Genomic DNA, 23,381 nt, shown 5'->3' on the forward strand with positions numbered 1-23,381 from the left:
TCTGTTTCTATGCTGATGTCAGTCCAGGCTTTTGACCTTTGCAAGCTCTTCCTATGATATAAATAGCTCCTTAAAAAAATAACAAGAGAACAAGTCATCAATAGCTTTACAGGCACTTTCTCTTTGAGATCCTTTTGGTGTATGCTTCTCAGGGAGGTGTGTTAGGTTGAACATACGCCTGTTAAATAATCTGAGTAGCAAAACAGTTTCCAGTTCTTAGTTTACAGTAGCCAGAATCTTATTAGTTAGTTAGACCCTTGTGGTTTGGGATTATTCTAATCTGGCTAAGAAAACTAAATAAAAGAATCTCAGGGTTTCTCCGGGGTCTTTAAAGGAGGCACAGGAAAGCTGAACAATCTGCCCGTTGAGGTGTTTCCATAGTCTTTGCGTCACTGCACCTCCACCCTGTTCTGACTCATCACTTACCACCAGATCCCACATGGTCTAGGAATTCAGAACAGGGACTTGTTGTGTAGATGGGATTTGGTATTTGTGGGAAAAGGCGGTGCTCAAAGTATCCCGGGCTGTTAACCACATGCCAATGGGTAGTTCCTTTAGTATCCCTAGAATGGCTTGAAAATTGCAGGTTTGCTGCAGGCGGTGAGACCGCAAGAAACTGGGAGTAGCAGTGCTAAGTGGAACTCCCCCATTTGCATTGCTAACAACCACGTTCTTCCTTTATACCATGATATGACCCAATGACAAAAAAATGGGGCAGGATCTCTACAGCCTTTGAGCATGTCTGTGCTACAGATTTAAAGTGGATTTCTGTTTTAATGAGTATGGTGAGAAAAAAAAGTAGGTTAGAATTATCAATAATTACCAGGATCCCTGGGTTGAAAGCCATATTAACAGGTTTGGAGTTCCTTTCCGTTTCAGATTGTAGATTGTTATTGGCAATGTAAATATAAATCTGAGTTGATATATACAGGGACCCCTTCACGTTTTAAACAGCAGTGTTTCTTTCTTCTACCCAGTTGCCTTCTCTGAAAGCTTTTGTTAAAAAAACAACAACGCAAAAGTAGTCAATGTGGTATTTTCAGATACATTTAAATGCAATACGTAGCTGGGTAAAGGTGAGTTGGTGCAATGGAAACTATTAAAACATAGTGAAGATTAACTTTACTATCTCTGTATTTCAGAGCGGTTCTTAACCTTTTCTTTACCATGGACCCCTTTTAAATATCCTTTGTTGCCAAGGATCACCAAGACTTAAATCAAGATTTTAAACCCTAAAGTGCATCAAATGTTTATTTAAAGTTTCTCATGAAGGGTCTTCAGATTTTGAGAGAGGGGAGAAATAAATTAATCTGTTAATGCACACACTCCTAATATAATAATTTATAGGAATGAATTAAAATAATAATGATAATAATTAGAGATGCGCAAGAATAAAAATGTGATTTGTTTTAATTTGTGATCAACAAGATCAATTAATCACAAATTACAAATTTGTTGCTTTATCTTTTTTTTAAAAGTTAAAACCATATAAAATGCCTCCCCAAGCACTTAAGAGACATCAAATTTGCAGGACAGCTTCCACTGACTCTTATTTACAAGCTCTGTAAGTTTGGTGAAGTCTGGGGTTTAGATGTTTGATTGTTCACCCACAAGTAGCCCCCCCCCAGGAAAGCTCCCCCCCACCAGGCACCTACAGACACCAAAGTTGCAGGGAAGCTTCCCCTGACTCTCGTCTACAATCCCGTCACGTTTGTTGAAGATTGGATTTCAGACATCCAGATTATACACCCACAAAGTGAGCTTCCTCCAGGAAAGTGCCCTTTACCAGCTGGCTTGGAGAAACCCAATCTTCACCAAACTGGGAGAGATTGTAGAGGAGAGTCATGGGAAGCTTCCCTGCAACTTTGGTGTCTCTAGGTGCCTGGGGGCCCATTTAATACAAAGTAGAGAGAACTGGTACATCCACTGGTGACAAATGGGAGAGTGACTCTCAAGGTGTATAAAAATTGGCAGTGCAGATTTTATTATCTAAAAAGCTCAGGCTCAATGTGATGTGATGTTCTTCAGAAACAAACAATAAATGCCAATTTTATACATCTTGAGGCTCAGTCTCCCATTTGTACTTTGGCCCATTTTATACCCCAAATAATCGCCAAATCAAAAATTGTTAAAAAATAATTGATTCGTATTCATTGGGGGCATTGATTCGTACAAATATGAATCAATGAATTTGCAATTTCCTGCAGAATTTTGGAGATTCATTTTTTAATTCCTGTCCATCGCTAATCATCATCATCATCATCATCTTTAATTCTTTCTGGAGAAACTGAAATTACAAGCACATAAAATCATTAATATGATACTCCAATACAAAATGTCATGAAAATGAAACAAGAGACAACTTTCTAAATTTTACACAAACAAGCAAGAGAAATTAACATTTTGTTCTACCTTTCCTTTCCTTTCCTTTCCTTTCCTTCCTTCCTTCCTTCCTTCCTTCCTTCCTTCCTTCCTTCCTTCCTTCCTTCCTTCCTTACTTAATTACTTAATTACTTACTTAATTACTTAATTACTTAATTACTTACTTAACTGCAAAAGATCAGTTTCTTCAAGCCTTTGCAGACGCCCTGTGAGGACACTGCAACCCCCTGGGGTCTGCGGACCACGGATTAGGAACCTATGTTCTAAGCCATAGTTTTATCTGGATATATTCCAGCCTTAGTTAAACATTTCTAAGCCTCATGGATTCCAACTAGAGTGTAAAACACATGCTTAGTTCTCCAGCATTGAAATAAATAATGTTGAAGTACAGTATTTACACTTGGCTGGGGTGCCTTTTTTTCCCTTCCCAATGTACTGTTTTGGAATGAGATTTTGTGTTTAAAGAAGTCCACAGTTCTTACACAGCAGTGTTTGTTAGAAATGTGAAAGAAGGAAGTTAGCATATTTTTATAAGTGTATCTTTCTTTTGCTAAAGTTCCTTTTTTTCCTTTTCCTTTTTTTCTCTTTCCAAGATACTCACTCTCTTTTGCTCTTTTCAATATGCTGACAGGCCTGTACAAGAAATCCTAGCAGCACGTAAGAAATGATAGGAATACACTCCTCTACATTGAACGCTGGTACTTTCTTAGTTGTTTGAGGCCCCAAAGGGGTAGAAAGGCGGTGTCCAATAATGAGATTTCCAGATTATTTTCCTTTCATTTTATGAGCCTACTGGCCTCGGCTCAGCATAATTAACTTCATATCCCATCCTAATATAATGCATTGGGTTGGAATTTCATTCTGTGGTAAATATGGGAATTTTGTTTAAATGTTGCCAAACTTTTCAACATCTGAATGCAGGAGAAAGCAAAACAGAATAATATGTCAATTTCAAAGTGTAGGTGAGAATCTTGTTTTCATTTGCTTTTTAATTGGAAAAGGCAACTACAGTGAAGATTTGAAACAGAGATTATCCCCCAAAGGCGAGGCTAAATTACTGGACTCCTGTTTTAGTGGTGCAACACAGGTGTACTTGCTCCCCAAAATGTTAAATAATACGAGAACTCCCCCCTCACCTCACACTACCCATATCCTCAGGTGGGTCAAAGCTATGAACATACAGGATCCTGTCCATCCCTCCTTATGTTGGAGGCTCAGTTCATAGCCACGAGTTTAGAGTCAATGGATACGGATGGGGAAACTCATTCAAAGTGCCTGAACACAAACGGACCTACTTTCACACTTTCTAACCAATACAAAAAAGTGAGACTTAGTAGCAATTCAGAATTCCTAGTTTTCCAAATTTTGCAAAAGCATTGACCAAAAACTGCATCACAAAAATATGTGTCAAGTTATTTCAAAATGCATGGATTAGTGAAAATAGTGTTTTAAAATGCAGTGTAGTAGGCAAATGTATATATTGTACTGTATTCGCCATTACAAAAAATTAAAATTAGTCAAAATTGTATTACAATTTACAAATTAAAAGAAACACAAACAAAATTTATTAACTTAATTAATAATTTAATTTATAGATTTTAAAAAAGAGAAGGGAATGGTAAATCACTTCTGAGTACTCTGTATCTAGATATCATAAGTCAGAATCAACTTGACAGCATGTAATTAATTAATATAGTATCTTAAATTTATCATTATAACCACAGCTACTTAGTTCTAATCCCAAATTTACCATTTCTGCAAAATCTTTTAAATAGTTAAGAAAAATACTAAATGAATTACCAAAAGTTTGCACTCTGTAATCAACTTCCTATAAAAAAGGAACACATTTCAATATGATATGATCTTTATGCCAACATTTTTCCATTATTTACAGTGAACCAAATATATTAGGAAAAAAATAATAAGAGAAATTGAAATAAGTGTATCTATCTGTTATCAAGATCTAGAAACCCCCTCTCTTCACCTCTCTTGTTCACGTCTCCTATCCTTGGATAAGGATGTTAGTAAGATTAAGAAAACTTGAAGAAATAATTAACTGAAAATTGGAATACTGAAAATCTGGATTTAGGGCTTGATCAGACAAGACATTTGTCCCACTGTTGGGTGCACTGTGGGGACAGGTTGGTTTGCTCTTTTTTTCTGGCAGTCAGATGACTTGATTACTAGAGTGATCCAATCTGTCCCCAGAGTGCTTCTACCCAAATCTTTTTGAGCCCCTGTCCAGGACTTCAGCTTTTTTGATGCAGGAAGATGTACTCTAGTTTGGGTCATTTCTAGGGCATTTAAATGTAATCTAAGTGATTCAGCAAATCAGCGATGGTCTAGCAGACACAAAAAAGTAATACTTTAACTTCCCCTGCTCCTCCACAGAGAAGCAGGGAAAGCGTTCAATTTGCTGATATCCTGACTTGACTCATTTATTAAACCACTTCAAAATACACAAATTGATAGCAGAGGGAACTGGACTAAATAGGGTCACTTGAGGTCAGTATGCCATTTGGATGTGAGGATCACACTGACCTCAGGTGACCCTATTTGTACCACACCAGCCTATTCCCAAACAGCCAGTGTAGTAGTTGTGGGTTTTTCAGGCTCTTTGGCCATGTTCCGAAGGTTGTTCTTCCTAACATTTTGCCAGTCTCTGTGGCACAGAGTGCTGTCCTCTGAAGATGCCAGCCACAGAGACTGACAAAATGTTAGGAAGAACAACCTTCAGAACATGGCCAAAGAGCCCGAAAAACCCACAACAACCATTAGATCCCGGCTGTGAAAGCCTTCGCGAATAGCCAGTGTAGTCTCAGCCTTGGTTGCTACTTCTTTAAGTTATTGGTGCATGTCCATGGCACTAATCATTTAAAGAGCAGATGAATACGACCAAGCATAGAGCTGAGATTGCATATGAAGAGAGTGGAGTCCTGGCGGTGAGAGTGAATAGATCTCATTTTCCACATATTGGGGTAAGGAAGACTTTGCCACGCAACACTGAGGAATTTTGATACGTCCTCAATAGGATATTAAATATTATAGTCCATAATAAATTCCTGCACCTCCTCTAGAGGTTACACCTGGTGCACATGAGCCAGGTGTACTTTGTTTTAATGGGGAAAGCTACTTACTTTATTTGCTGAGGTGGCAAATACAGCTGTGGGGCATGGTGGCCCATATGGGTGTGGGTGTGCCATTATGCTCTCCAAACTTGAGAAGTTGTCCATGCCTACTTCAGCAATCCTGTGATAGTCTTCTCTAGAGAGGAGTGAATTTAAAGATCCTTTGCTATTGATTGCAATCTGGTTCAGTGATATCATTACAATACTCCTTGTGCATAGATCCTGGAGCGGGAGATAATGTAATGTCCTGAGAAGAGCGGGGAGGTTGCTCTCTTGGTGTTGTACAAGTCATTAGGTTTGGTGTCCCTTACAATCAGATATAAAGGAGCCACCGGTAACACACTTGTGTCCATTTGGGTTGTGTTTGCCCTGGGCTTTCTTCCTTAGCCTTTTTCAGTTCTGCAGTCACTGTGTTTTATCTTGTTCCTGCTTCCACATTTTCAAAAAAAAGAATGGAAAAGTGCTCCCTCTGTTTGCTAAGCTGCTTTGTGATTTAAGAAGGCAAGAGAATATTAGCTGTCTTTAAAGCAAGAGCTTAAGTCCTGTCAAAGCAAGGCCTTCCAACAAAAGAGCTTAAGCAGCTAATAATGTTCCTTGACAAGCAGGCAATGATGGAGTGGATTGTGTGTTGTGTGCACTGCATGCCTTGCCTGTCCTCCTGCTGCTGCTGCATGCTGCTGCTTCTTGTCGCCTTGATCCGCGTACCTTCTCAATGAAAGTTGACCAGCCGGACAGGATGGAAAAGTCTCTTCAGTATGCATGATCCTGATAACAAGCATTCATCCAAACCACAATAACCCTAAACTGTGCATCCAATTGTTCTATTATTTAAAATGATGTTCATGTTAAAGGAAAGCCATGGCCTTCTGCCCCAACCCCTGTCAGTTCTCCTTTCTTGTAGCACTTCTGTTTGAATATAGAATAGAGTTGTGTCCAGTAGTAACTAAGCCAAAAGATTTCAGAGGCTTTTTTTTTCCTTAGAAAGGTAAACTTTATCAGAATTTCCTTTTACATCTTCCCCAGCCTGCTTCTTGGGAGACTACTGGGCAAAATGCCTCTTGTCCCACCATCTATAAATAGGGTGGAGGATTTGGAGAACACATTTCCCTAGTTCTAATTGTTTCATATATAGGGCAGAAGTTATCAAAAGTCAAGATATAATTCAATTGTATTATATTGAAAAGAGAAAGGGAGCCTTGGTACAGTTTTCTCCAGAGGTTTGAGAGGGCAGTAGTCAGGATTCTTGACTAATAGTTTTGATGGATAGGGCTTATGGGAGCTGTAGTTCCCAAACACCTGGAGGGTATCAGGTCTTAGAAGTTAATGCCTGAGTAGCAATGTTCCCTCTAAGGTGCTCATGTATGTGTGTGCAATGTGCTCATGTTGACTTCTGGGTTTTGGATGCAACCCCACCCCACCTGCGCAGACGAGCATTTAGAGGGAACGTTGCTCAGTTGCAATATAAAGAAGCCAAGTGGTCCATCTCAGTCACTTCTCAGTTTAGATTATATGTAGCAATTATTCATGATAGCTTTTGCAAGACAACATAGTGACGCACGTACGAAGCTTGCTTGTATGGGAGCTCTTGCGCATACGGAGCTGGTGAATTGGGTCACAGTAGTGCTGTAACTGACTTCAGCAAATGTAATTTGAATGCACTGTAGGTTTGGATGAGTGGCCTTTTCACTTTTTGTGCTGGGCAGATAGTTATTTGGATTTGCTTTTTGTTGATGGACCGTTTGGTCCTATGAGTAACTGCTTGGGGTGAGGAACATATAAATTAAAATAATTCTTCTGCACTCTTCATGCAGATCACACACTATGTGCTCTAACTGGAAGAAATGGCCCTGAATACTAACATATTGAATCTTGGTGACAGTGAGCTTGCTCAAAGTTTAGCAGTGCCCGACTGTTTCCTGAGATAATTTGTAATTTCCCATTATTTTGCTTTTTCTTTAACAGCCATGTTTTTACTATGGGGAGCAAAAGCTAATTAGAAGTTACATATAATCAGTTAAAAATAAGCAAAATAGGGGAAATAGGCTAAAACAGATATTATCATTCAGTGACCAAAATAAAGCCTATGCAGTTATTAGTTATATTACATCCTTATCTATGCACCAGCATATATGCAAATATAAAACCTGATTATTTCTATTTTCATTGTCCCTTCTGTTAGACCAATATGCCATGTTGGGTAAAGCCATGGGGATTTTTAAATCTGGCATTGCCAAGGTGTTTTAGCATGTCTTAATCCAGCCCTGCATATCGCTGCCTTTCTTTATTACTGTCATCTTCCAGTATATTGGGTTGCAGATATATTTTGCTAGCAGTTAGGAGGCTCGGGGTTGCAGTGCATTTGGAAGAGCCACATAGATGTTGAGATATGTGCAGGAACTAACCAAAACTTGAAACAAAAGCAAATCTTCCATATTTTCAATGTGCTCATTCCACAGAAGAGAAAGGGAAAGATGAAGGAAGAAGGATAATGTCCCATAGCACTCTTCTTTGATCTATAATACTTTCTCTTTTTCTCTTTCACCAGCTTGCGTTTTGTTTTCTCTATTGAATTGGAATGCATTCTGCTCTCATGTTTTAAAAAGGATGAACACCTTTCCATTGACTTGGGAGACTAAATCCAATTGTTAGATTAGACCCACTGACTCAATGGGATGATCCACTGAACCAGTGGGACCTGCGTGTTTTTTGTTGGTGGATTGTTTGATCCTATGAGTAACTGCCACTCATTCACTGAGTCTGTTCTAATTGGGGCTAACAGTTGGACTCAGTCCTTGGTGATTACCAGGATCAGTGCAGTCAGTTTACGCCACTTTAGGTCCCTGAGTTCAGACATCATTAGAAATACAAGCAAAGCTTGATCTGTTAAACATTTGCTATGAGTCTTCTGGATTTGTCTCAATGGATTAAAAAGTATTAGATCTTCAAATTCTCCTCTGGTTTGGATCAATCAAAAGAATTACCTCTAGCAATGGGAAAAGCTATCAAATTCATTTATTCTCACATTTAAAAAAAACTTCATGTTTTCTCTTATTAAAAGCAAAAAAGCAAAGCATGCTGCTTATGTACCACCTGACAGAGCTTAAAGCATTCTCTGGGTGGTTTACAGCTTAATTATGCAGGCTTCCCACAAGGTGGGTACTCAATTTACCAACCTTGGAAGCATGAATGAATCTTGGGCTGGCTACCTGGGACTGAACCCAGTTTGTGAACAGAGGTTTGGTTGCAGTACTGCAGCTTAACCACTGTGCCACAAGGCTCTTTAAAGTGAATAAAATGAAATTTCAGTGGTAGACCATTACTTTCAAAATTCCCTGATTCAATCCCCAGTATCTACACAAAGGCCTGGAAAAGACTCCGCTACAGATTAGCAAAGATTTGGGTTGGAATGACACATTCCAGAAAAAAACAAAACAAATGGAATTTGCAGCAACTCATGTGGTTGCCCATGATGCAGTTTTAAACCTACAATCTGCACTTCTCTAATCTGCAGTAAGGCTTGCATAGCTCCATGGCATGGCAAGGTGATGCCAAGGTAGTGGTTGCTATAGAAATCTCTGCGAAGCCTTTCAGCGGCAGGCTGCTCTCTGCATCACATCAGACACACAGACTGGCCAGCGATGTTGTCATGCTCAGGGAGGCAGCTCTTATGGCTCCATTTACAGCCTGTGAAGCAGGCAAGCACCAGTTTCTCAGCTGCTGCCTCAGCCCCAGTGCTATCAGCAGCCAGGGCCTCCCTTGCTCAATGTGATCAGGGAGCGGATTCTGAGGAATTGGATGAAAACTGGACATGCATTGCAAGCAGGTTCTTGGGCATTTGCTGATAAACCACAGTACAAAGCTTTGATGTAGATAATTGCAAACAAGCTGTTCCAATTTTGAATGGTACAATAAAGCTTTCGGTGTTTCTGCCTGATTTGGCCAGCCAGTGTCAAATGTCCAGTCATGGTGCTCCCATGGATGCATTTGATCATGAAGATTTTCAAAAGTGGGACAATGGGCTCCCCCTCCTCCTGATTCTTTCTTGGCTTCATCTCCTCCTGGCCCTTCCCCCTCTCTTGGCCAACCTAAAGGTAACGCTCCCTGTCTGCTTTTGTGGCACACACACACACCCCGTGCCCCCATAACACGGCTCCTGGTAGAAAGAGGATAGATCGTGTTTCTGAAAGTGAATTTGGCAGCAGCAGCTGATGAGTCTGGGCGCGGTCCTAGCAGGGCCAGAGGGACCCATCTGCTCACTAAAAGTTGTCCTTTCCTCTTACAGAGTCAGGTTTCCTAAGTAAGTAATAAGGAACTGAGCAGCCTTCCCTTTTGGTTCCAAATAGAGCGATGGTTTCCTAAGCAACACCAGTGTATAGTGCACAGTGCAGCCTAGCATGATGTGCAGCTACCTGAAGAAGTCTTGCACAAGCTGGAAGCTATTTCTGTCTTTGTTTTGTTCTCTTTGTCTTCTGCCTTTCAGTGAGCTAGAGGCATGTCTTTTATCTGTACATCAATCCTGTGAGGCTAAGAGAGAATTTCTAGCCCAAAGTCACTCAGTGAGTTTCCCTGCTCCTTGTGGAGTTGAATCTGAATCTTCCAAATCCCATATCCAAAGCACCAGTCCAGTATATCAATGTCTGCACCACACAGGTTCCCAGTGCCAGGCATTTGGAAGATAGGTAAAGGTAAAGGTTCCCCTTGACAATTTGTCCAGTCGTGTCCGACTCTAGGCGGCAGTGCTCATCTCCATTTCCAACCCATAGAGCAAGTGTTTGTCCACAGACAATCCTCCATGGTCACGTGGCCAGCGTGACTAGACACGGAACGCTGTTTACCTTCCCACCGTCGTGGTACCTATTTATCTACTCACATTTTTCGTTCTTTCGAACCACTAGGTTGGCAGGAGCTGGGAGAAGCGACGGGAGCTCATTCCATCACGTGGATTCGATCTTACGACTGCAGGTCCTCTGACCTTGCAGCATGGAGGTGTCTGCGGTTTAACCCACAGGGCCACCACAACATGATACTCATCATGTTTGGGCATCATCTGAGCCATATGATCTTACAAGGGGTCAATAGCTGAGAACCTCCAGATCCTGTTGCTGTTGCCACCTGTTTGTTTGTGTTTTTTGTTTGTTTGTTTGTTTTTAAACCTCTCTCAAAGGGGTTGCCTTTGTGGGCAGCAGCAGTGAAAATCGGTTTGCCAATTCTATAACTGGCACTGGATGGCAGTGAGGATAATGAGGGTCCACAGAAGGATGTGTCCTGCTGTGGGAGACAGTTCAATTGAGGTCTTGGAGCTGCTGCTTTACCAAGGCAGCAGCTCCAAAAAAAAACACCCAACAAAACCTTAGCCTGGGAGTGAGGGGGCAGAGGAAGGATACAAGCTGCAAATAATCCTTTTTTTAAGCATGTAGGGACAAGAAAAAGGTGAATAAGTCTTTGTAAGGTAACAACGTATGCAGAGTTGTGCTTTGTGGGCTACAACTCCCAGCATTTTAGTTCAAGAATATAAATCTGTGCACCACTAAGAATAAAGTATCTAATAAAAATGGAGGGTGGACCCTTTCAGTGGAGGATTATTTATGTTTACTTCAGGGATGGTTGATGTGTGTCTCTCTCTCTCATGTTGATGGAATACAACTCTCAACTCCCTTCACATTAGTTATACTGGCTAGATCTGTTAGACATTGAGGCCCATCCCACATGGGAAGGTCACCCATTGCTCCACTAGGGTTCACTTCTTCCTTCGCTCTCTGCTCCCTTCCTTTCCTTGCCTCTGCCCCACCCTTTGTATTCCATTGTTACGTGATGGCAAACTTTGTTTCTTTTTCTTAAAAGATGTGGACGTTGGATGGTTGTTTGTTTGTTTGTGGGTTTTTGTTTTGTTTTGTTTTTGAACTCCGAATCACATAATCTCACTCTCAGCTTTTCCAGTGGGCATCTGGCTGGAGTATTGTTGGGATTGTAGTGGAAGGAAACTATTTTTCCTCACATCTGTTTTGTCTTCAGAGAACAGAATTAGCCTTGTTGTGCTAGATATGATAATGCCAGATGCTGGTTTTATTCCAGCAAATCTCTCACCTGGTTTTTCCATGCCTGTGTCATGTGTCTCCCAACAGAAGGTGAAATGAATAGCATTTTGCCAACACTGCAAAGCATGTGCTTGCATCTTCCTTCCTTCCTTCCTTCCTTCGCATGAAGGCTTGTCCTTTTGGAAGCTACACTTCAGTTATCCCTGGATGCTGACAGCTGGATGTGTGCTCTGCCACTTAAGAGCAGCTATGTAAGAGGGATTAAGAGTGAAGCAACTGTTCAGAATGGCATATGCAGAATGATACTAGCCATTTTATGCAGAAGGGAAATGTGACTGATAGAGGTACATGTTCTGTTTTGTTTCAGGGAATCTGACTAAACATATGAAGTCAAAAGCCCACAGCAAAAAGTGTCAGGAGCTGGGGGTGTTGGTGTCTTCACTGGTGGAGCCAGAAGCCGAAGAAGGTAATGATGTGGTGCTTTACTGTACCATTCTGATTCCTTTCCTGGTGTCAGGAAGATTCTGGACTCCCAGGTGGCACTGAATTTCATGAGTGTCATGTTCTGTGGGGCTCGTCAGCCATGGAAGGCAGCCCATCTAGGAGAAGGAAAACTCCAATTTCAAACCTCCACTGCCTTGTGGCTATATCCACTCATGGAAAAGGCTTCAGGAGTTAACCTCAAGGCAAAATCCGGAGCTGGAGTCCCGGAGGCAGCATGTGTCGTTCTGCCAACTCCTGCGACATTGCTGGAACCAGTTGTATTGGCTCTTGCCTTTCCATTGGACCATTTCAGCAATGTGGAGAGGGGGGATCTGCTGCTTGGGTAACAGCTTATCCTCCATATTACCTTACCCGGGCTTCATGCTCTGGAGAGGACACTCCTTGATTCAGAGCATGTTACCATAGTCTCTCGAGACTGAAGGATGCCTATGCATGTTCATGGAGGGCAAATCAGAAGAGTGCATTTTTTGTATTTTCGGGAGGGAAGAAGATCCATTGTGGGGTGTGAATGGTAGGCTCATTCTCAGCAGTGGCCTCTTAATATATATATTTACATTTACTTTGCACTATTGGTGCTGCAATCACAAGAATTTCTATCTGCCTCAGCAGGAACATCTGTCTTCCTTTTTTACTATACAGCACGGGTGGACAGTTTCCAGAGGTCCAAAGAGTCACATTTACATTCCTTTGGATATTAGAGGTGATCTAGTGCCCCTTATGTAGCAAAAATATTACTTAGAAAGGTCATCACACACTCTAGAATGATGGTCTGAGGCCCTGGAGCTAAATTCAGGCCTGAAACCCTCCTAAAGATCACAAGAGGTCTGGAAATTGACAAAAGTTGCTGTTGTTTTTAGAAAAAAAATAAATCAAACGGAATTGTCCAGATAGGTATTTCTAGGTTTGGTGGAATCGGGCTTTGGGGATACTCCACAAGCCAGGGAAAGAAAACTACTGCTCCTAGAAGCTTCTTTTGGTCAAAATAGGTAATTTTTTGTTAACTTTTAAAAAAATATTTAATTTGAGGACTGCAAAAATGCCCTGGGGGCCCAATTTGCCTATCCCATCTTAAGTGTATGAAGAGGAATTCTGCCAATTCAAAAAATACTCCCACAGCCTAAATCAGCTCAGGATTGGCCAGAAATATTGTCACAGTACTTTGCCTGCCCCCATTCTCCTAGAAAGAATGTAAGGTCTGTTTTGGACAACACAAAAGTGGAGGCTTTGGCTACCCTTTGCTTACCTCTACTTTAGAGCAAGTGGATAGGAACAATCAAGACTGGGCCCTAACCTGGAGGGTAGGGAGCTTATAACAAATGCACACGTATTGACTGACACACATGGACTACGATTGAAGTCTAGATGGGGGAATCTGTCCCTGCAGTATCTATTGCTCAGAAGTGGTCCATTCAAGCAAAACGTTAATTTATTTCTCTTCCTCTCTCTTGTCCCTCACCCCTCCACAGGCAGTAATAAGATCTCCTTCAAGTGCCTGTGATTTGCCCACCTCAGCTTCCTCACAGTTCTAATGACAAGGGTTGTCATGCTCAGTGGGGCATCATACGTTAAGGACTGCTGTCATTAGGTAGAGGGGCGTGCAATTGAGCTGAAATCTATACAGCACAAGATGTTCAGTGTGAACTCCGGGAAGTGTAGCTTCCTCATGAGCACAGCTACTAAATGAGTTTCTCTTGCTTCTTAAATGCATGGCTGCCTTACTAGCTTAGTAGCTGTGCTCCCAAATAAAGAGTGACCAAAATCCTCGAGTGAGGTGATGTAACGTATAGCTCTTCATATGCTGTAGAACTACAAGTCCCATAAACCTGAACTAGGATAACTATTACTAGTCATTCTGGGAGTTGTGGTATGGAGGACCACGATAGCCCACTGTGTCCTACAGGATCTCCACAAACATGAGCCCAGGACATTTTTGTGCATTTCCCCATTCTTGAGAGAAGTGCTCAAAAAGTCTTCTTTTACCCTCTAGAGTGCGTGGAAGGCAAATTTTCCATATTTTAAGGGCCTCCCAGCATCCAGAAAGTGGAGACTTTTTCAGCTCATAAATATGTTTTTAAAGTAAAACCAATTTTTCAGTTAGCTAAAATCTGTAGTAACCTTAATGGTACATAAACACTTCACTTTAAAAAACTTTTTTAAAAAATACGAAATTAAATATGCAAATTCTCTCTTAGCCCGTGTTCTCCTATTATTTCTTACCCACTCAGAAATGCAGCCTCAAACTGCTGATAAATTGGAGAAATGGCCCTTTGTGCCTCAGACATTGCCCCTCCTGCCCACAGATAGCCAGATAACATGAACTCTTAAGTACTCTGAAACATTCCCTTCAGGTAACAGCAGATAAATGGTGATTGCTTTGGGATAAAATGGTAAATAGAATTTAGGGTCATATTTTACAAAATGGGCTTTAAAATTCCACAGTAATTCCATTGCAGTGCTTGTCCTCCTCCCCCCCCCCAAAAAAAAACACACACCCTCAGTTGCCACCAGGGTTGTTTTTTCTTGCAGGAAGGAAGCTAATATGGAAATTTTCCTTCTGTTGCAAATATTATATTGATGGGAGTGGGAAGATTTCTTTGGAGACTCTTAAGTGAGGGGAAGATTTGCTGCAGTTTCAGTCTTTGGGAACCCCATTGTTTCTCCTTAACAAATAAATACACCATCACATACATTAAGTGCTACTATGCCTCACAAATGTATCTTAAGGTGTCATCACATGTATCATAAAAACTGCAGTCATATCGATTCTGCCATTATTTAAATCATTTTATAAATTTCTGTTCACATGATGCACAGGTAAAATCTGTTCATTTGGCCAACCAATCATTTTTTTCCAAGCTTGCCGACATCGGCTTTTTAAAATGACCCGATCCCTGAATTCTTTCTCTCCCCATCATTTTGGCCTGTGTGAACATTGCTGTCCATTTACTTTGCACTCTTTTGTGTTTTTGGCACCATAACCACTGCATGGCCCCTGTGCTTTTTTCCTTATTATTGTTATTTCTTCAAATGCTAGGCAATGTATTGGTATCTGATTTCATTGAGATAGCATGTGTAACCTACAAAACCTGTTCAATGTTCAAGAAATATATTTAAAGAAACAATGGCTGTGTGAATGTTCCTACTGATTTCTATACCATGTAAGTATAAAGGAAGTAGGAAACTGAAATGATTCAAATGGCCCATGTGACTAGGCCCCCAGTTTTTCTCTGGAGCCACACTACAGAGGAGGTCTATTGCCTTTCTCTTCCATATCTGGTTGGTCACGAAAAGTGTGTGGAAATATTCCAGCCTTGATTTCATTATATTTCTCTAAATCTCATCTGTATTCTTGTTCATGATTTGGAAAGTTACTTTTTCGGACTTCCGTTCTGAGAATCCTGCAGCTGCCTGGCCACCTATTGTCCCTTGTTCACATCTCTTCTTGTTCCCTCTTTGTATCGGGCTGTGAGAGTTTTATTACCTCTGGGTAGCTCAACACTTTAGGCATTTGGCTGCAGAAATAGAGGTTGGGAGTTTGATTCCCTCTGTGCTTCCTTGATAGGGAGTGGACTCAATTATCAGTAGGGTCCCTCCCAGCCCTGCAGTTCTAAGACAATTATGATGATTGTATTCGCAAAGGTTTTCACAGCCAGGATCTGATGGTTGTTGTGGGTTTTTCGGGTTGTTTGGCCATGTTCTGGAGGTTTTTCTTCATTTTGCCAGTCTCTGTGGCCAGCAGCTTCAGAGGACAGGAGTTAGAATGCTGTCTATAGACGGAGTTCTGACTCCTGTCCTCTGAAGCTGCTGGCCACAGAGACTGGAAAAAAGGTTAGGAAGAAAAACCTCCAGAACACAGCCAAACAGCCCGGAAAACCTACAACAACCATCAGTTTATGATGATTATTTCCCATTTGGATACAGTATTTACAGAAATTTTTGTATGCACTCCCCACCTAAATGTACATATTTTTCTATGTATCTTGGTGTGCATATTTCATTTCCATTGACTAATGCATATTTTGTTTTATTTTTCAGCTGTACACATTTTATGCTGTTCTCATTGTTTCAACATATGTAAAGTTTTGTCTATGTCTTGTTTCTCAGAAGCCTTGCAAACATCATTTCTGAAGCAGAAATTGCCTGTTAGTGACTCTTGGAAGATGCAAAATAGATATGTCTTTCAAGAATTGTGGCTTCTGTAAAATTCTGTTCTATCACCTTTAGTTACTAGGCAGATCAGGACTCAATGGATTCATCCAGCAGTGATATTCCACGTCTTTTTTCAATCTAGAGACAGGGTGCAAGGAAAAAGTACTAGGAAATTATTCACCTTGCTGATGGTTTATTTGCATCTTCTTAAACCATCAACCAGTCATGTTACACTTGCCATACATGCATATTTTGCTTCTCAGAGGGAAAGAAGATTAGTTTTGCACAGAGACAGTTTGTGCAAATTACAGAGACCACTGAGGGGAAAAAACATCTGGACTAGAGACAAATCATTTCCAGGAGCTTGCGAATTCCTTATTAACATGTCTTATTGATTTGAGGCAGCCTAATTTGGCAAGGACAAAGAAGACAGCAAACCTTTTTTACATCCCTGTCTGGGAGGCATTTTAGCAGGGACGTGGCGGCACTGCGGGCTAAACTGCAGAAGCCTGTGCTGCAGGGTCAGAAGACCAAGCAGTCGTAAGATCAAATCCATGTGACGGAGTGAGCGCCCATCGCTTGTCCCAGCTCCCGCCAACCTAGCGGTTCGAAAGCATGCAAATGCGAGTAGATTAATAGGGACCACTTTGGTGGGAAGGTAACAGCGTTCCGTGTCTAAGTCGCACTGGTCATGTGACCACGGAAGATTGTCTTTGGACAAAACGCAGGCTCTATGGCTTGGAAACGGGGATGAGCACCGCCCCCTAGAGGCGAACACGACTGGACAAAAATTGTCAAGGGGAACCTTTACCTTTACCTGGGAGGGATTTTGCTTTTTTCCCTCAGCACGCACACCTACCAGCTACTTTCCTCTCCAGGGCTCTTTTCCGTTCTTTCTAGTCCTGACTTTCCTTGTACCTTTTCCTCCTGCTACTTCGTGTCATGCAGAAACATCCTCCATTTGGAATGGATGATGCATTGCCAGAGTGTTACACTGGAGAGAGAGAGAGAGAGAGAGAAATGCAAAAGTAAAAACATAAAAATAAAAACCGCTCCTCTTGTGTCAGTGTTGGGGGAGATGTATTCACGTTGCTGTCAGACAGTGTCAGATTGCTGGAGCAAGATGTGACGTCTGTTAACTTCCTCAGAATTACTGAATGCCTCTCAGAAGTTGCTCCCTTGACTTGTTTTTCAGTTTAAGTTGCCTTGCAGCTTTCTTTCTAGAAATGTCCTGAAAAATCTGGGTGGCAGAGACCATATTTCCATATCCCAAATAAGGCATCATTTAATCTTTTTCATGGGGTGGGAAGGTGGGAATGAAAAGAAATAATTCTTTAGTAGCTCCAGACCTGCACACCACAGCTGTAGTCTGTTCCATGGATAACAAGAGAGTACAATAACCAAAGGCAGGAGGGGTTGGGGCGGACGCTGAAAGGAACCGTTTTGTTGTCGTTGTTAATTACCCTGCCCTGTCAATCATGCCGTGCACCCATGCTGAGCCGACAGGGACACATTGTGCGCAGCGCAGTGTGTCAGCGCCTTGGCAGCAACCCAGGACGCGGAGCTGATGGACAGTTTGCTCTGCTTATAGAAAGAGGGCATGCTTGGGGGGGTGGGCAGCATCTCTTTTCTCAAAGGGCTCTTGACAGATAGATGAACCCTGCTGCAGTTCTCTCTAGGCCTTAAGATGATGGCAGAACTGGAGCTGCAGCCTCCCATTCCCTTCTTCAAGGCCCTGTCCAGAGGGTCTTTCTTTCCACCTGCCCCTTCCCAGTCCCTGGATACTTGCCAAACTCCATCTTGAGAGCTGATCTCAACTTTATGGTTGGAATCATTTTTTTTTTTTTGTTACAATCCTCCCCGTTTGTTGATGTTGGCTACACTTCCTTCCCCTGGAATATGTTTAGCTGTCTGGGCTTCATTGCTTCATGCAAGGAAAGCATGTAATTTTAGAATTGCTCTCTCTCTCTCTCTCTCTCTCTCTCTCTCTCTGTGCGTCTTTCATAATCTTCTCCTTTCGTCCCCTCCAACTGAAAAATTGTCTTCTTTGTACAGAAACCTAGAATATAACTAGTTACAAATAATGGTCAAAATTCTGTTGGGGGTTTACACTGATGTTAAGTGTAACTGCATAACACACAGTGGTGAATTGTCACTTAAATTAATGAGTTGCCATATGCATGTCTAAAGATGTGCGAGTTCTGTGACCAGGAATGCAATTGAAAACTCAGTAATTAGTAGCAATATGTTGCCTTAAATGATATATACAATTAAATTCATGGCAGCATAAATTCTCAGTAGGATTTTGGCCAATAAATTATTTTTCATTAATTTCTTTTGTTACAACTAAGCCATCAGATGGTAACATGGCTATAAGATAAAGACAATAACATACACCTGCAATTTCTGTGGTGTACAAGCAGCCTTTTTTAAAGTTACGTTTATAGACTCTACTTAGCCTTACTATATAGATGTATTTGTGTGCTTAAGCATTAAAATTGTGAGGTTTTTAAAAGCAACTGAAAAGTAACTATTTTAAGCCTTATAATTGATGAGTAGAAATTTAACATTCTAAAAATTGCAGCTCTAATGGAGGCCTCAAAACTCAAATGCTAACTTTAATTACTCTGTGGAGGTAACTTGCCCAAACCTTAGTATATATTAAACAGAGTATCTCAGTGAATGTAATGAAATGAAAAATTAGGAGAGTGCACTGGCAGCCTCTTTGTGTAAGTTCTCCTGTCAGTCTAGGGAAATGATTTATTTATTATTTCTGGGAAGCCTGCTTTATTTAATCCCTTAAGTGAGATTTTGATCCTGTTTGTTCTCTTTATTGTAGGACATCAAAACTCCTTTAACACCCCCTTCCCTAGCTCTTCCATCCCCAGGTATCTCCCACATGAGCAATCTGGAAGACATCCACACTTTTGCTCTTGCTTATTCTAACCGTGTGTGTCTCTTTTGGAGAATACTGTCCAAAATAATGATGTGCACATAAGTCATCCATCTGCCACCCCAATGAATAAGTGCATCCATGCTGAAATACCTTGACAGCCCCTGAAAATGAGTGAATAACAACATAATACCTAACTTGGTGGTGTGCTTAAGGAGTTTGGTATTTGCAAATTTCAGTCCAAATTGATCTGACCTGACTTTGTCAAACTAATCTTTAGATCAAGATCTAATCTGGCTTCAGATTTGCTAATGTTCTGGCCTTCGTAAATCTTAGTTTTAAAAATACCCCACAACCGAAATATGCTTTCAGATATGTATTTAGAAAACCCTTTTAAAAAAATAAAATATGATTTTAACACAAAATTAATGTGTATATAAAACAAAGGTGCTTCTCTTGGTGGGAGTGAAGGTATGGATCACTTCTACAAAGGAAATCCTTGTGTGGCCCCTCAGCCAAAATTTCTCTCTGGACATCACTTCCACCTAATGCAGAAAAAGTGGGCAATCGTTTTCATGTCAAGAATTGCATTCTTTCATGATTAATCTGTTGGTGTCCAAGTGCTGACAGAAGCCAACTTTTAATGAGACACCTTTCTACAATCTCTCGCTCTCATTCTCTTTCTGACATTCTCTCTTTTTCTCTCTCTTCCTCTCTCCCTCTTCAATCTCATCTGGTGGATTGCTTGAATGCATTATTATAATTGATCGCTAACAAAGGTGTCTTATAATCATGTTGAGGACCAAGGGCACAGGAGACTCTAGGGCTGCAGATTTCCCTCTTATAACCTGGGGGGAGGCTGCACAAGGTCTACAAGATCTCTTCTGTGTGATAGTTAGATGATTGACAGGAAGGGCTGGGTGGTGACAGAGATGGGATGTTATCTTATCTTAGCTCCATCCCAGGTGGAAAGAAACTGAGCAAACTGGAAATAGATGTGAGTGTAAAGAGCCCATATATCAGGCTACATTTAAAATTTTGCACCATCACTGATAAGGAGTGGAGGCCACTTTGTATTTTATCACAAGACATAATTGTTCTGGGGTGGGCAAAATCAGACATACTGTTTCACTTTCTTCCTTAAAAATGAACTAAAATCACCAGTCACTTGCATTGACTGAATGCAATAGGTGCCGGTATTCTTTGCCTGGGGAGGACCTGTCTGCTATGTGGCCATTAAAAGTGAGAATATTTCAGAAAAAAAGAAGCAGGTCATCTGAAATTGTGGTTAAAGAAACCGGAAGTCAAAACCAGAATGTTAAGACATAATTAGAAATGGGCAAGAACTGGAAAAACAACGAATCAGGGTGGTTTGTTGTTCGCAGCCGACCACAAATCAACCCCCCCCCCGAACCCTGGAAAAATGAATAGGTTCACAGTTTTTTGTTTGTTTTTTGTTTGTTTGCAGCTTGGGGAGGAGAACCTAACACCTCCACCACCTCCCTTAGGCACTCCTGTCGCCTCCCTACCTGGTCCTGCCTCCTCCTCCTCCTCTTCCGATGCTGCCATCTTCAGAGACAGTGTCCCAGCTTCTGGGAGCTGGGCTGGCTGTCTCTGCACATGCACAGATGATAGGAGTGTGCATGCACAGAGACAGGAAGCTGCCTCCCAGAAGGGAAGCCAGGCCACTCTCTCTGAGGATAGCGGCAGAGGAGGAGGAAGAGGAAGAGGAGGAGGCAGGACCAAGGAGGAAGGTGATGGGAGCAGCAGGGAGGCAGCGGGAGGTTCAACTTTTGCTGAGGCAAAACAAAGTGCTGAATGGAAAAACGTTTGGTGCTTTGTTTCAGCAAAATGGCTTGCACAAACTGAACATGAACCAGCTTGGCTTGTGGGTTTTTTCAGTTTGCCACACTTAGTGTTTAAAAGAGAATTATTATTTTTTTTCCATCCCAAATGGGAAGTTGCAAATGGTCTTATTTTCCCCTAAAAATGAATGACATGACACATGTCACACAATCACCTAGTTTAGGTATCCATCTTTATCACCCTTTGTTAGATGAGAGGACATGGTTCATTCATGGAGCTCTTGCTCTTCATGCAGATATTTCTGCCTTCTATTCAGTCCCTAGCTTTTCCAGCAAGGGCTAGAAATAACGCTGCTTAAAGCATAAATATCTAATAAATTGTGTTTTACTTTAGGAACCAGTGAAGAACACTTCCAAGATCCAGAGGAATCTGAGCTACTTGAAGAACACCAGTTTTCAGACTTGGAAGAGTATGATGATGATGATGACAATGATGAAGAGGAGGAGGAAGAGGAGGAGGAAGAGGAAGATGAGGAGGAGGAAGAGGAGGAGGAGGAAGAGGAGGAAAGCCAAGAGGAACCACTTGTAAAGTCTTCAGAAACAAACAATACGTCCATTCCAGGGCATTCTCCCTCCAACCAAGAGAAAAGAACTAGGGCCATCTTGTCTGTCGTGGAAAGTGTTGTCCCCAGCACTGAGCATGCTGATCAAAGTCAACAGACTGTCTCCTCCAGGCCAGAAATGAAATGGTCAGCTGATAGCAGTGACGTTGCTGTCTGCCACAGCTTCTTGAGACTCCATCAGCCTATTTTGACCTCCAGCGGGCTGTTAACTTCATCTGAGAAGGAATCAATTGCAAAGCCTCAAATGCTCCTAGCAATGGACTTGTCTGTCTCCAGAGACACCCCTCCTAGAAGGAAGTCCTCCTCAAGCAAAGGTTCTGGAGCTGGTAGTGGGAACAGCAACCAATTAGTATTGGCTAAAAAACACCTGCTGACCAAAAATGAAACTTCGCTGAAAAGGTTTTCACCCACTAGAGAAACATTGTCCCTGAGGAGCCTCTCTCCAACTCTGGGGAGGCCTTCCTGTCACCAGATGTCTCCAAAGAGAGAGGCTGCTTCTCTACGTAGTCTTAGCCCAAGACTGGAGTTCTCTTCAAGCAGGTACGTGTCTCCTAGGAGAGAGCTATCATCACGCGTGTACCCCCCTCCAGAGAGAGGGGTCTCCTCTGTAAGACATGCTTCTCCAAGCAGGGATGCGTCCTCAACAAGATACTTGTCCTTGAAGAAGATGTTCTCCCAGAGCTATTCAGAGCCACCTTCACGGTATCCATCTCCAGTGAGAGAGGACATGCCTTCTCGTAGCCAGTCAACAGCAGATGAAATCATTCAGACCTTCTGTAAAACGGAGCATGGAATGTTGTCTTCAGTGCCTCTACCTCATGGGTCCCTTGGCAAAAGCACGGAGCTGTATGAAGAACCCAAATTGGTAAGTCTTTGGTGTTCAAGTGGTGAGTCAAGAAGCTGACCATGGAATGTGCCCAACTTAAAGTAGGTTGCCCCAGTGACACTCTTGTTGTTTTATTTTTGTGTGTGTTGAAGAGGTGTCTTTTAAAAACAATCAGGAAAGAAAACAGTAACCAGATGCAACGAGGGACAAAAGTTTGTAAATAACCTTCTAATAACTTTTTAAAAATAACTTTTAGTTATTAAAAAATGAAAATAGCCTTATCCACCAACATCTCTACAAGGAATGGACAAGAAAGTCTAGAGGCCGTTATCCCTCCCCATGCCTATTCCAACAAAACTGAACCTGATTGGTTGTCCCACTGCTAGAGCCTTGTTCCTCACTGTTCTGTATTTATTCTGTCAACTACACATTGTTAGTGCTAACTGCAAAAAGATCTACGTAATATTTTGGCATGGGTTTTTGGTATATTCTGTTCGGCTAGTAAACCTTTTTTTGGGGGGGTAGCATTTCCACTTGGTCTATTTTGACTTGATTTTGGCTTGCGTGATCACTTGTATCAGTGTTTTGGGGCAGTTATATATATATTTGTATGAATTGTGTTTGTGTTTACAATTTACAATTTACAATTTGTATGTTTGCATATGTGTACAGTGGGCCTCCGGTATCCAGGTTTCCGTTGTCTGCAGTGGGCGCTGCTGCAACCCAGCCTGCAGTGCAGACACGGACCTATGTCCTCCTTTCACTCTTGCCCTGCTTCTCACTCTTTTTAATGGGTTCACTATTATCCATGAGGGGGTAGCTTCAAACTTGTGCCCCATAGATATGGCGGGTCCTACTATCTGTGTATAAATTTGGCATTGCAGTGCTAAATGGATAAACCACTGATTCAAATATTTACTGTTTTGTCTATCTCCATTACTTGCTAGAAATTTTTTTAAACATAATTTGAATTCTGGCAGAAAGGGTGATGATAAGGTCAGGGAAGGAGGGGAGAGGGCTGTATGATGTGTTGACA

At 41.6% G+C, this 23,381-nt stretch overlaps 1 protein-coding gene across 4 annotated transcripts in view; it reads left to right on the top strand.

Annotated features, from left to right (window-relative positions):
• The window catches only part of HIVEP3 (HIVEP zinc finger 3), a 340,969-nt gene that overhangs the window by 306,446 nt on the left and 11,142 nt on the right, over positions 1-23,381 (top strand). For all 4 annotated transcript variants that reach the window (XM_072980264.2, XM_072980262.2, XM_078380210.1 and 1 more), the window contains 2 exons: positions 11,913-12,011; positions 21,291-22,384. In XM_072980264.2, coding sequence (XP_072836365.2) covers positions 11,913-12,011; positions 21,291-22,384 — 1,193 coding nt within the window. The remainder of the gene's footprint in view (positions 1-11,912; positions 12,012-21,290; positions 22,385-23,381) is intronic.

This window comes from Pogona vitticeps, chromosome 9 (assembly GCF_051106095.1).
Source record: "Pogona vitticeps strain Pit_001003342236 chromosome 9, PviZW2.1, whole genome shotgun sequence".
Classification (NCBI taxonomy): Eukaryota; Metazoa; Chordata; class Lepidosauria; order Squamata; family Agamidae; genus Pogona; species Pogona vitticeps.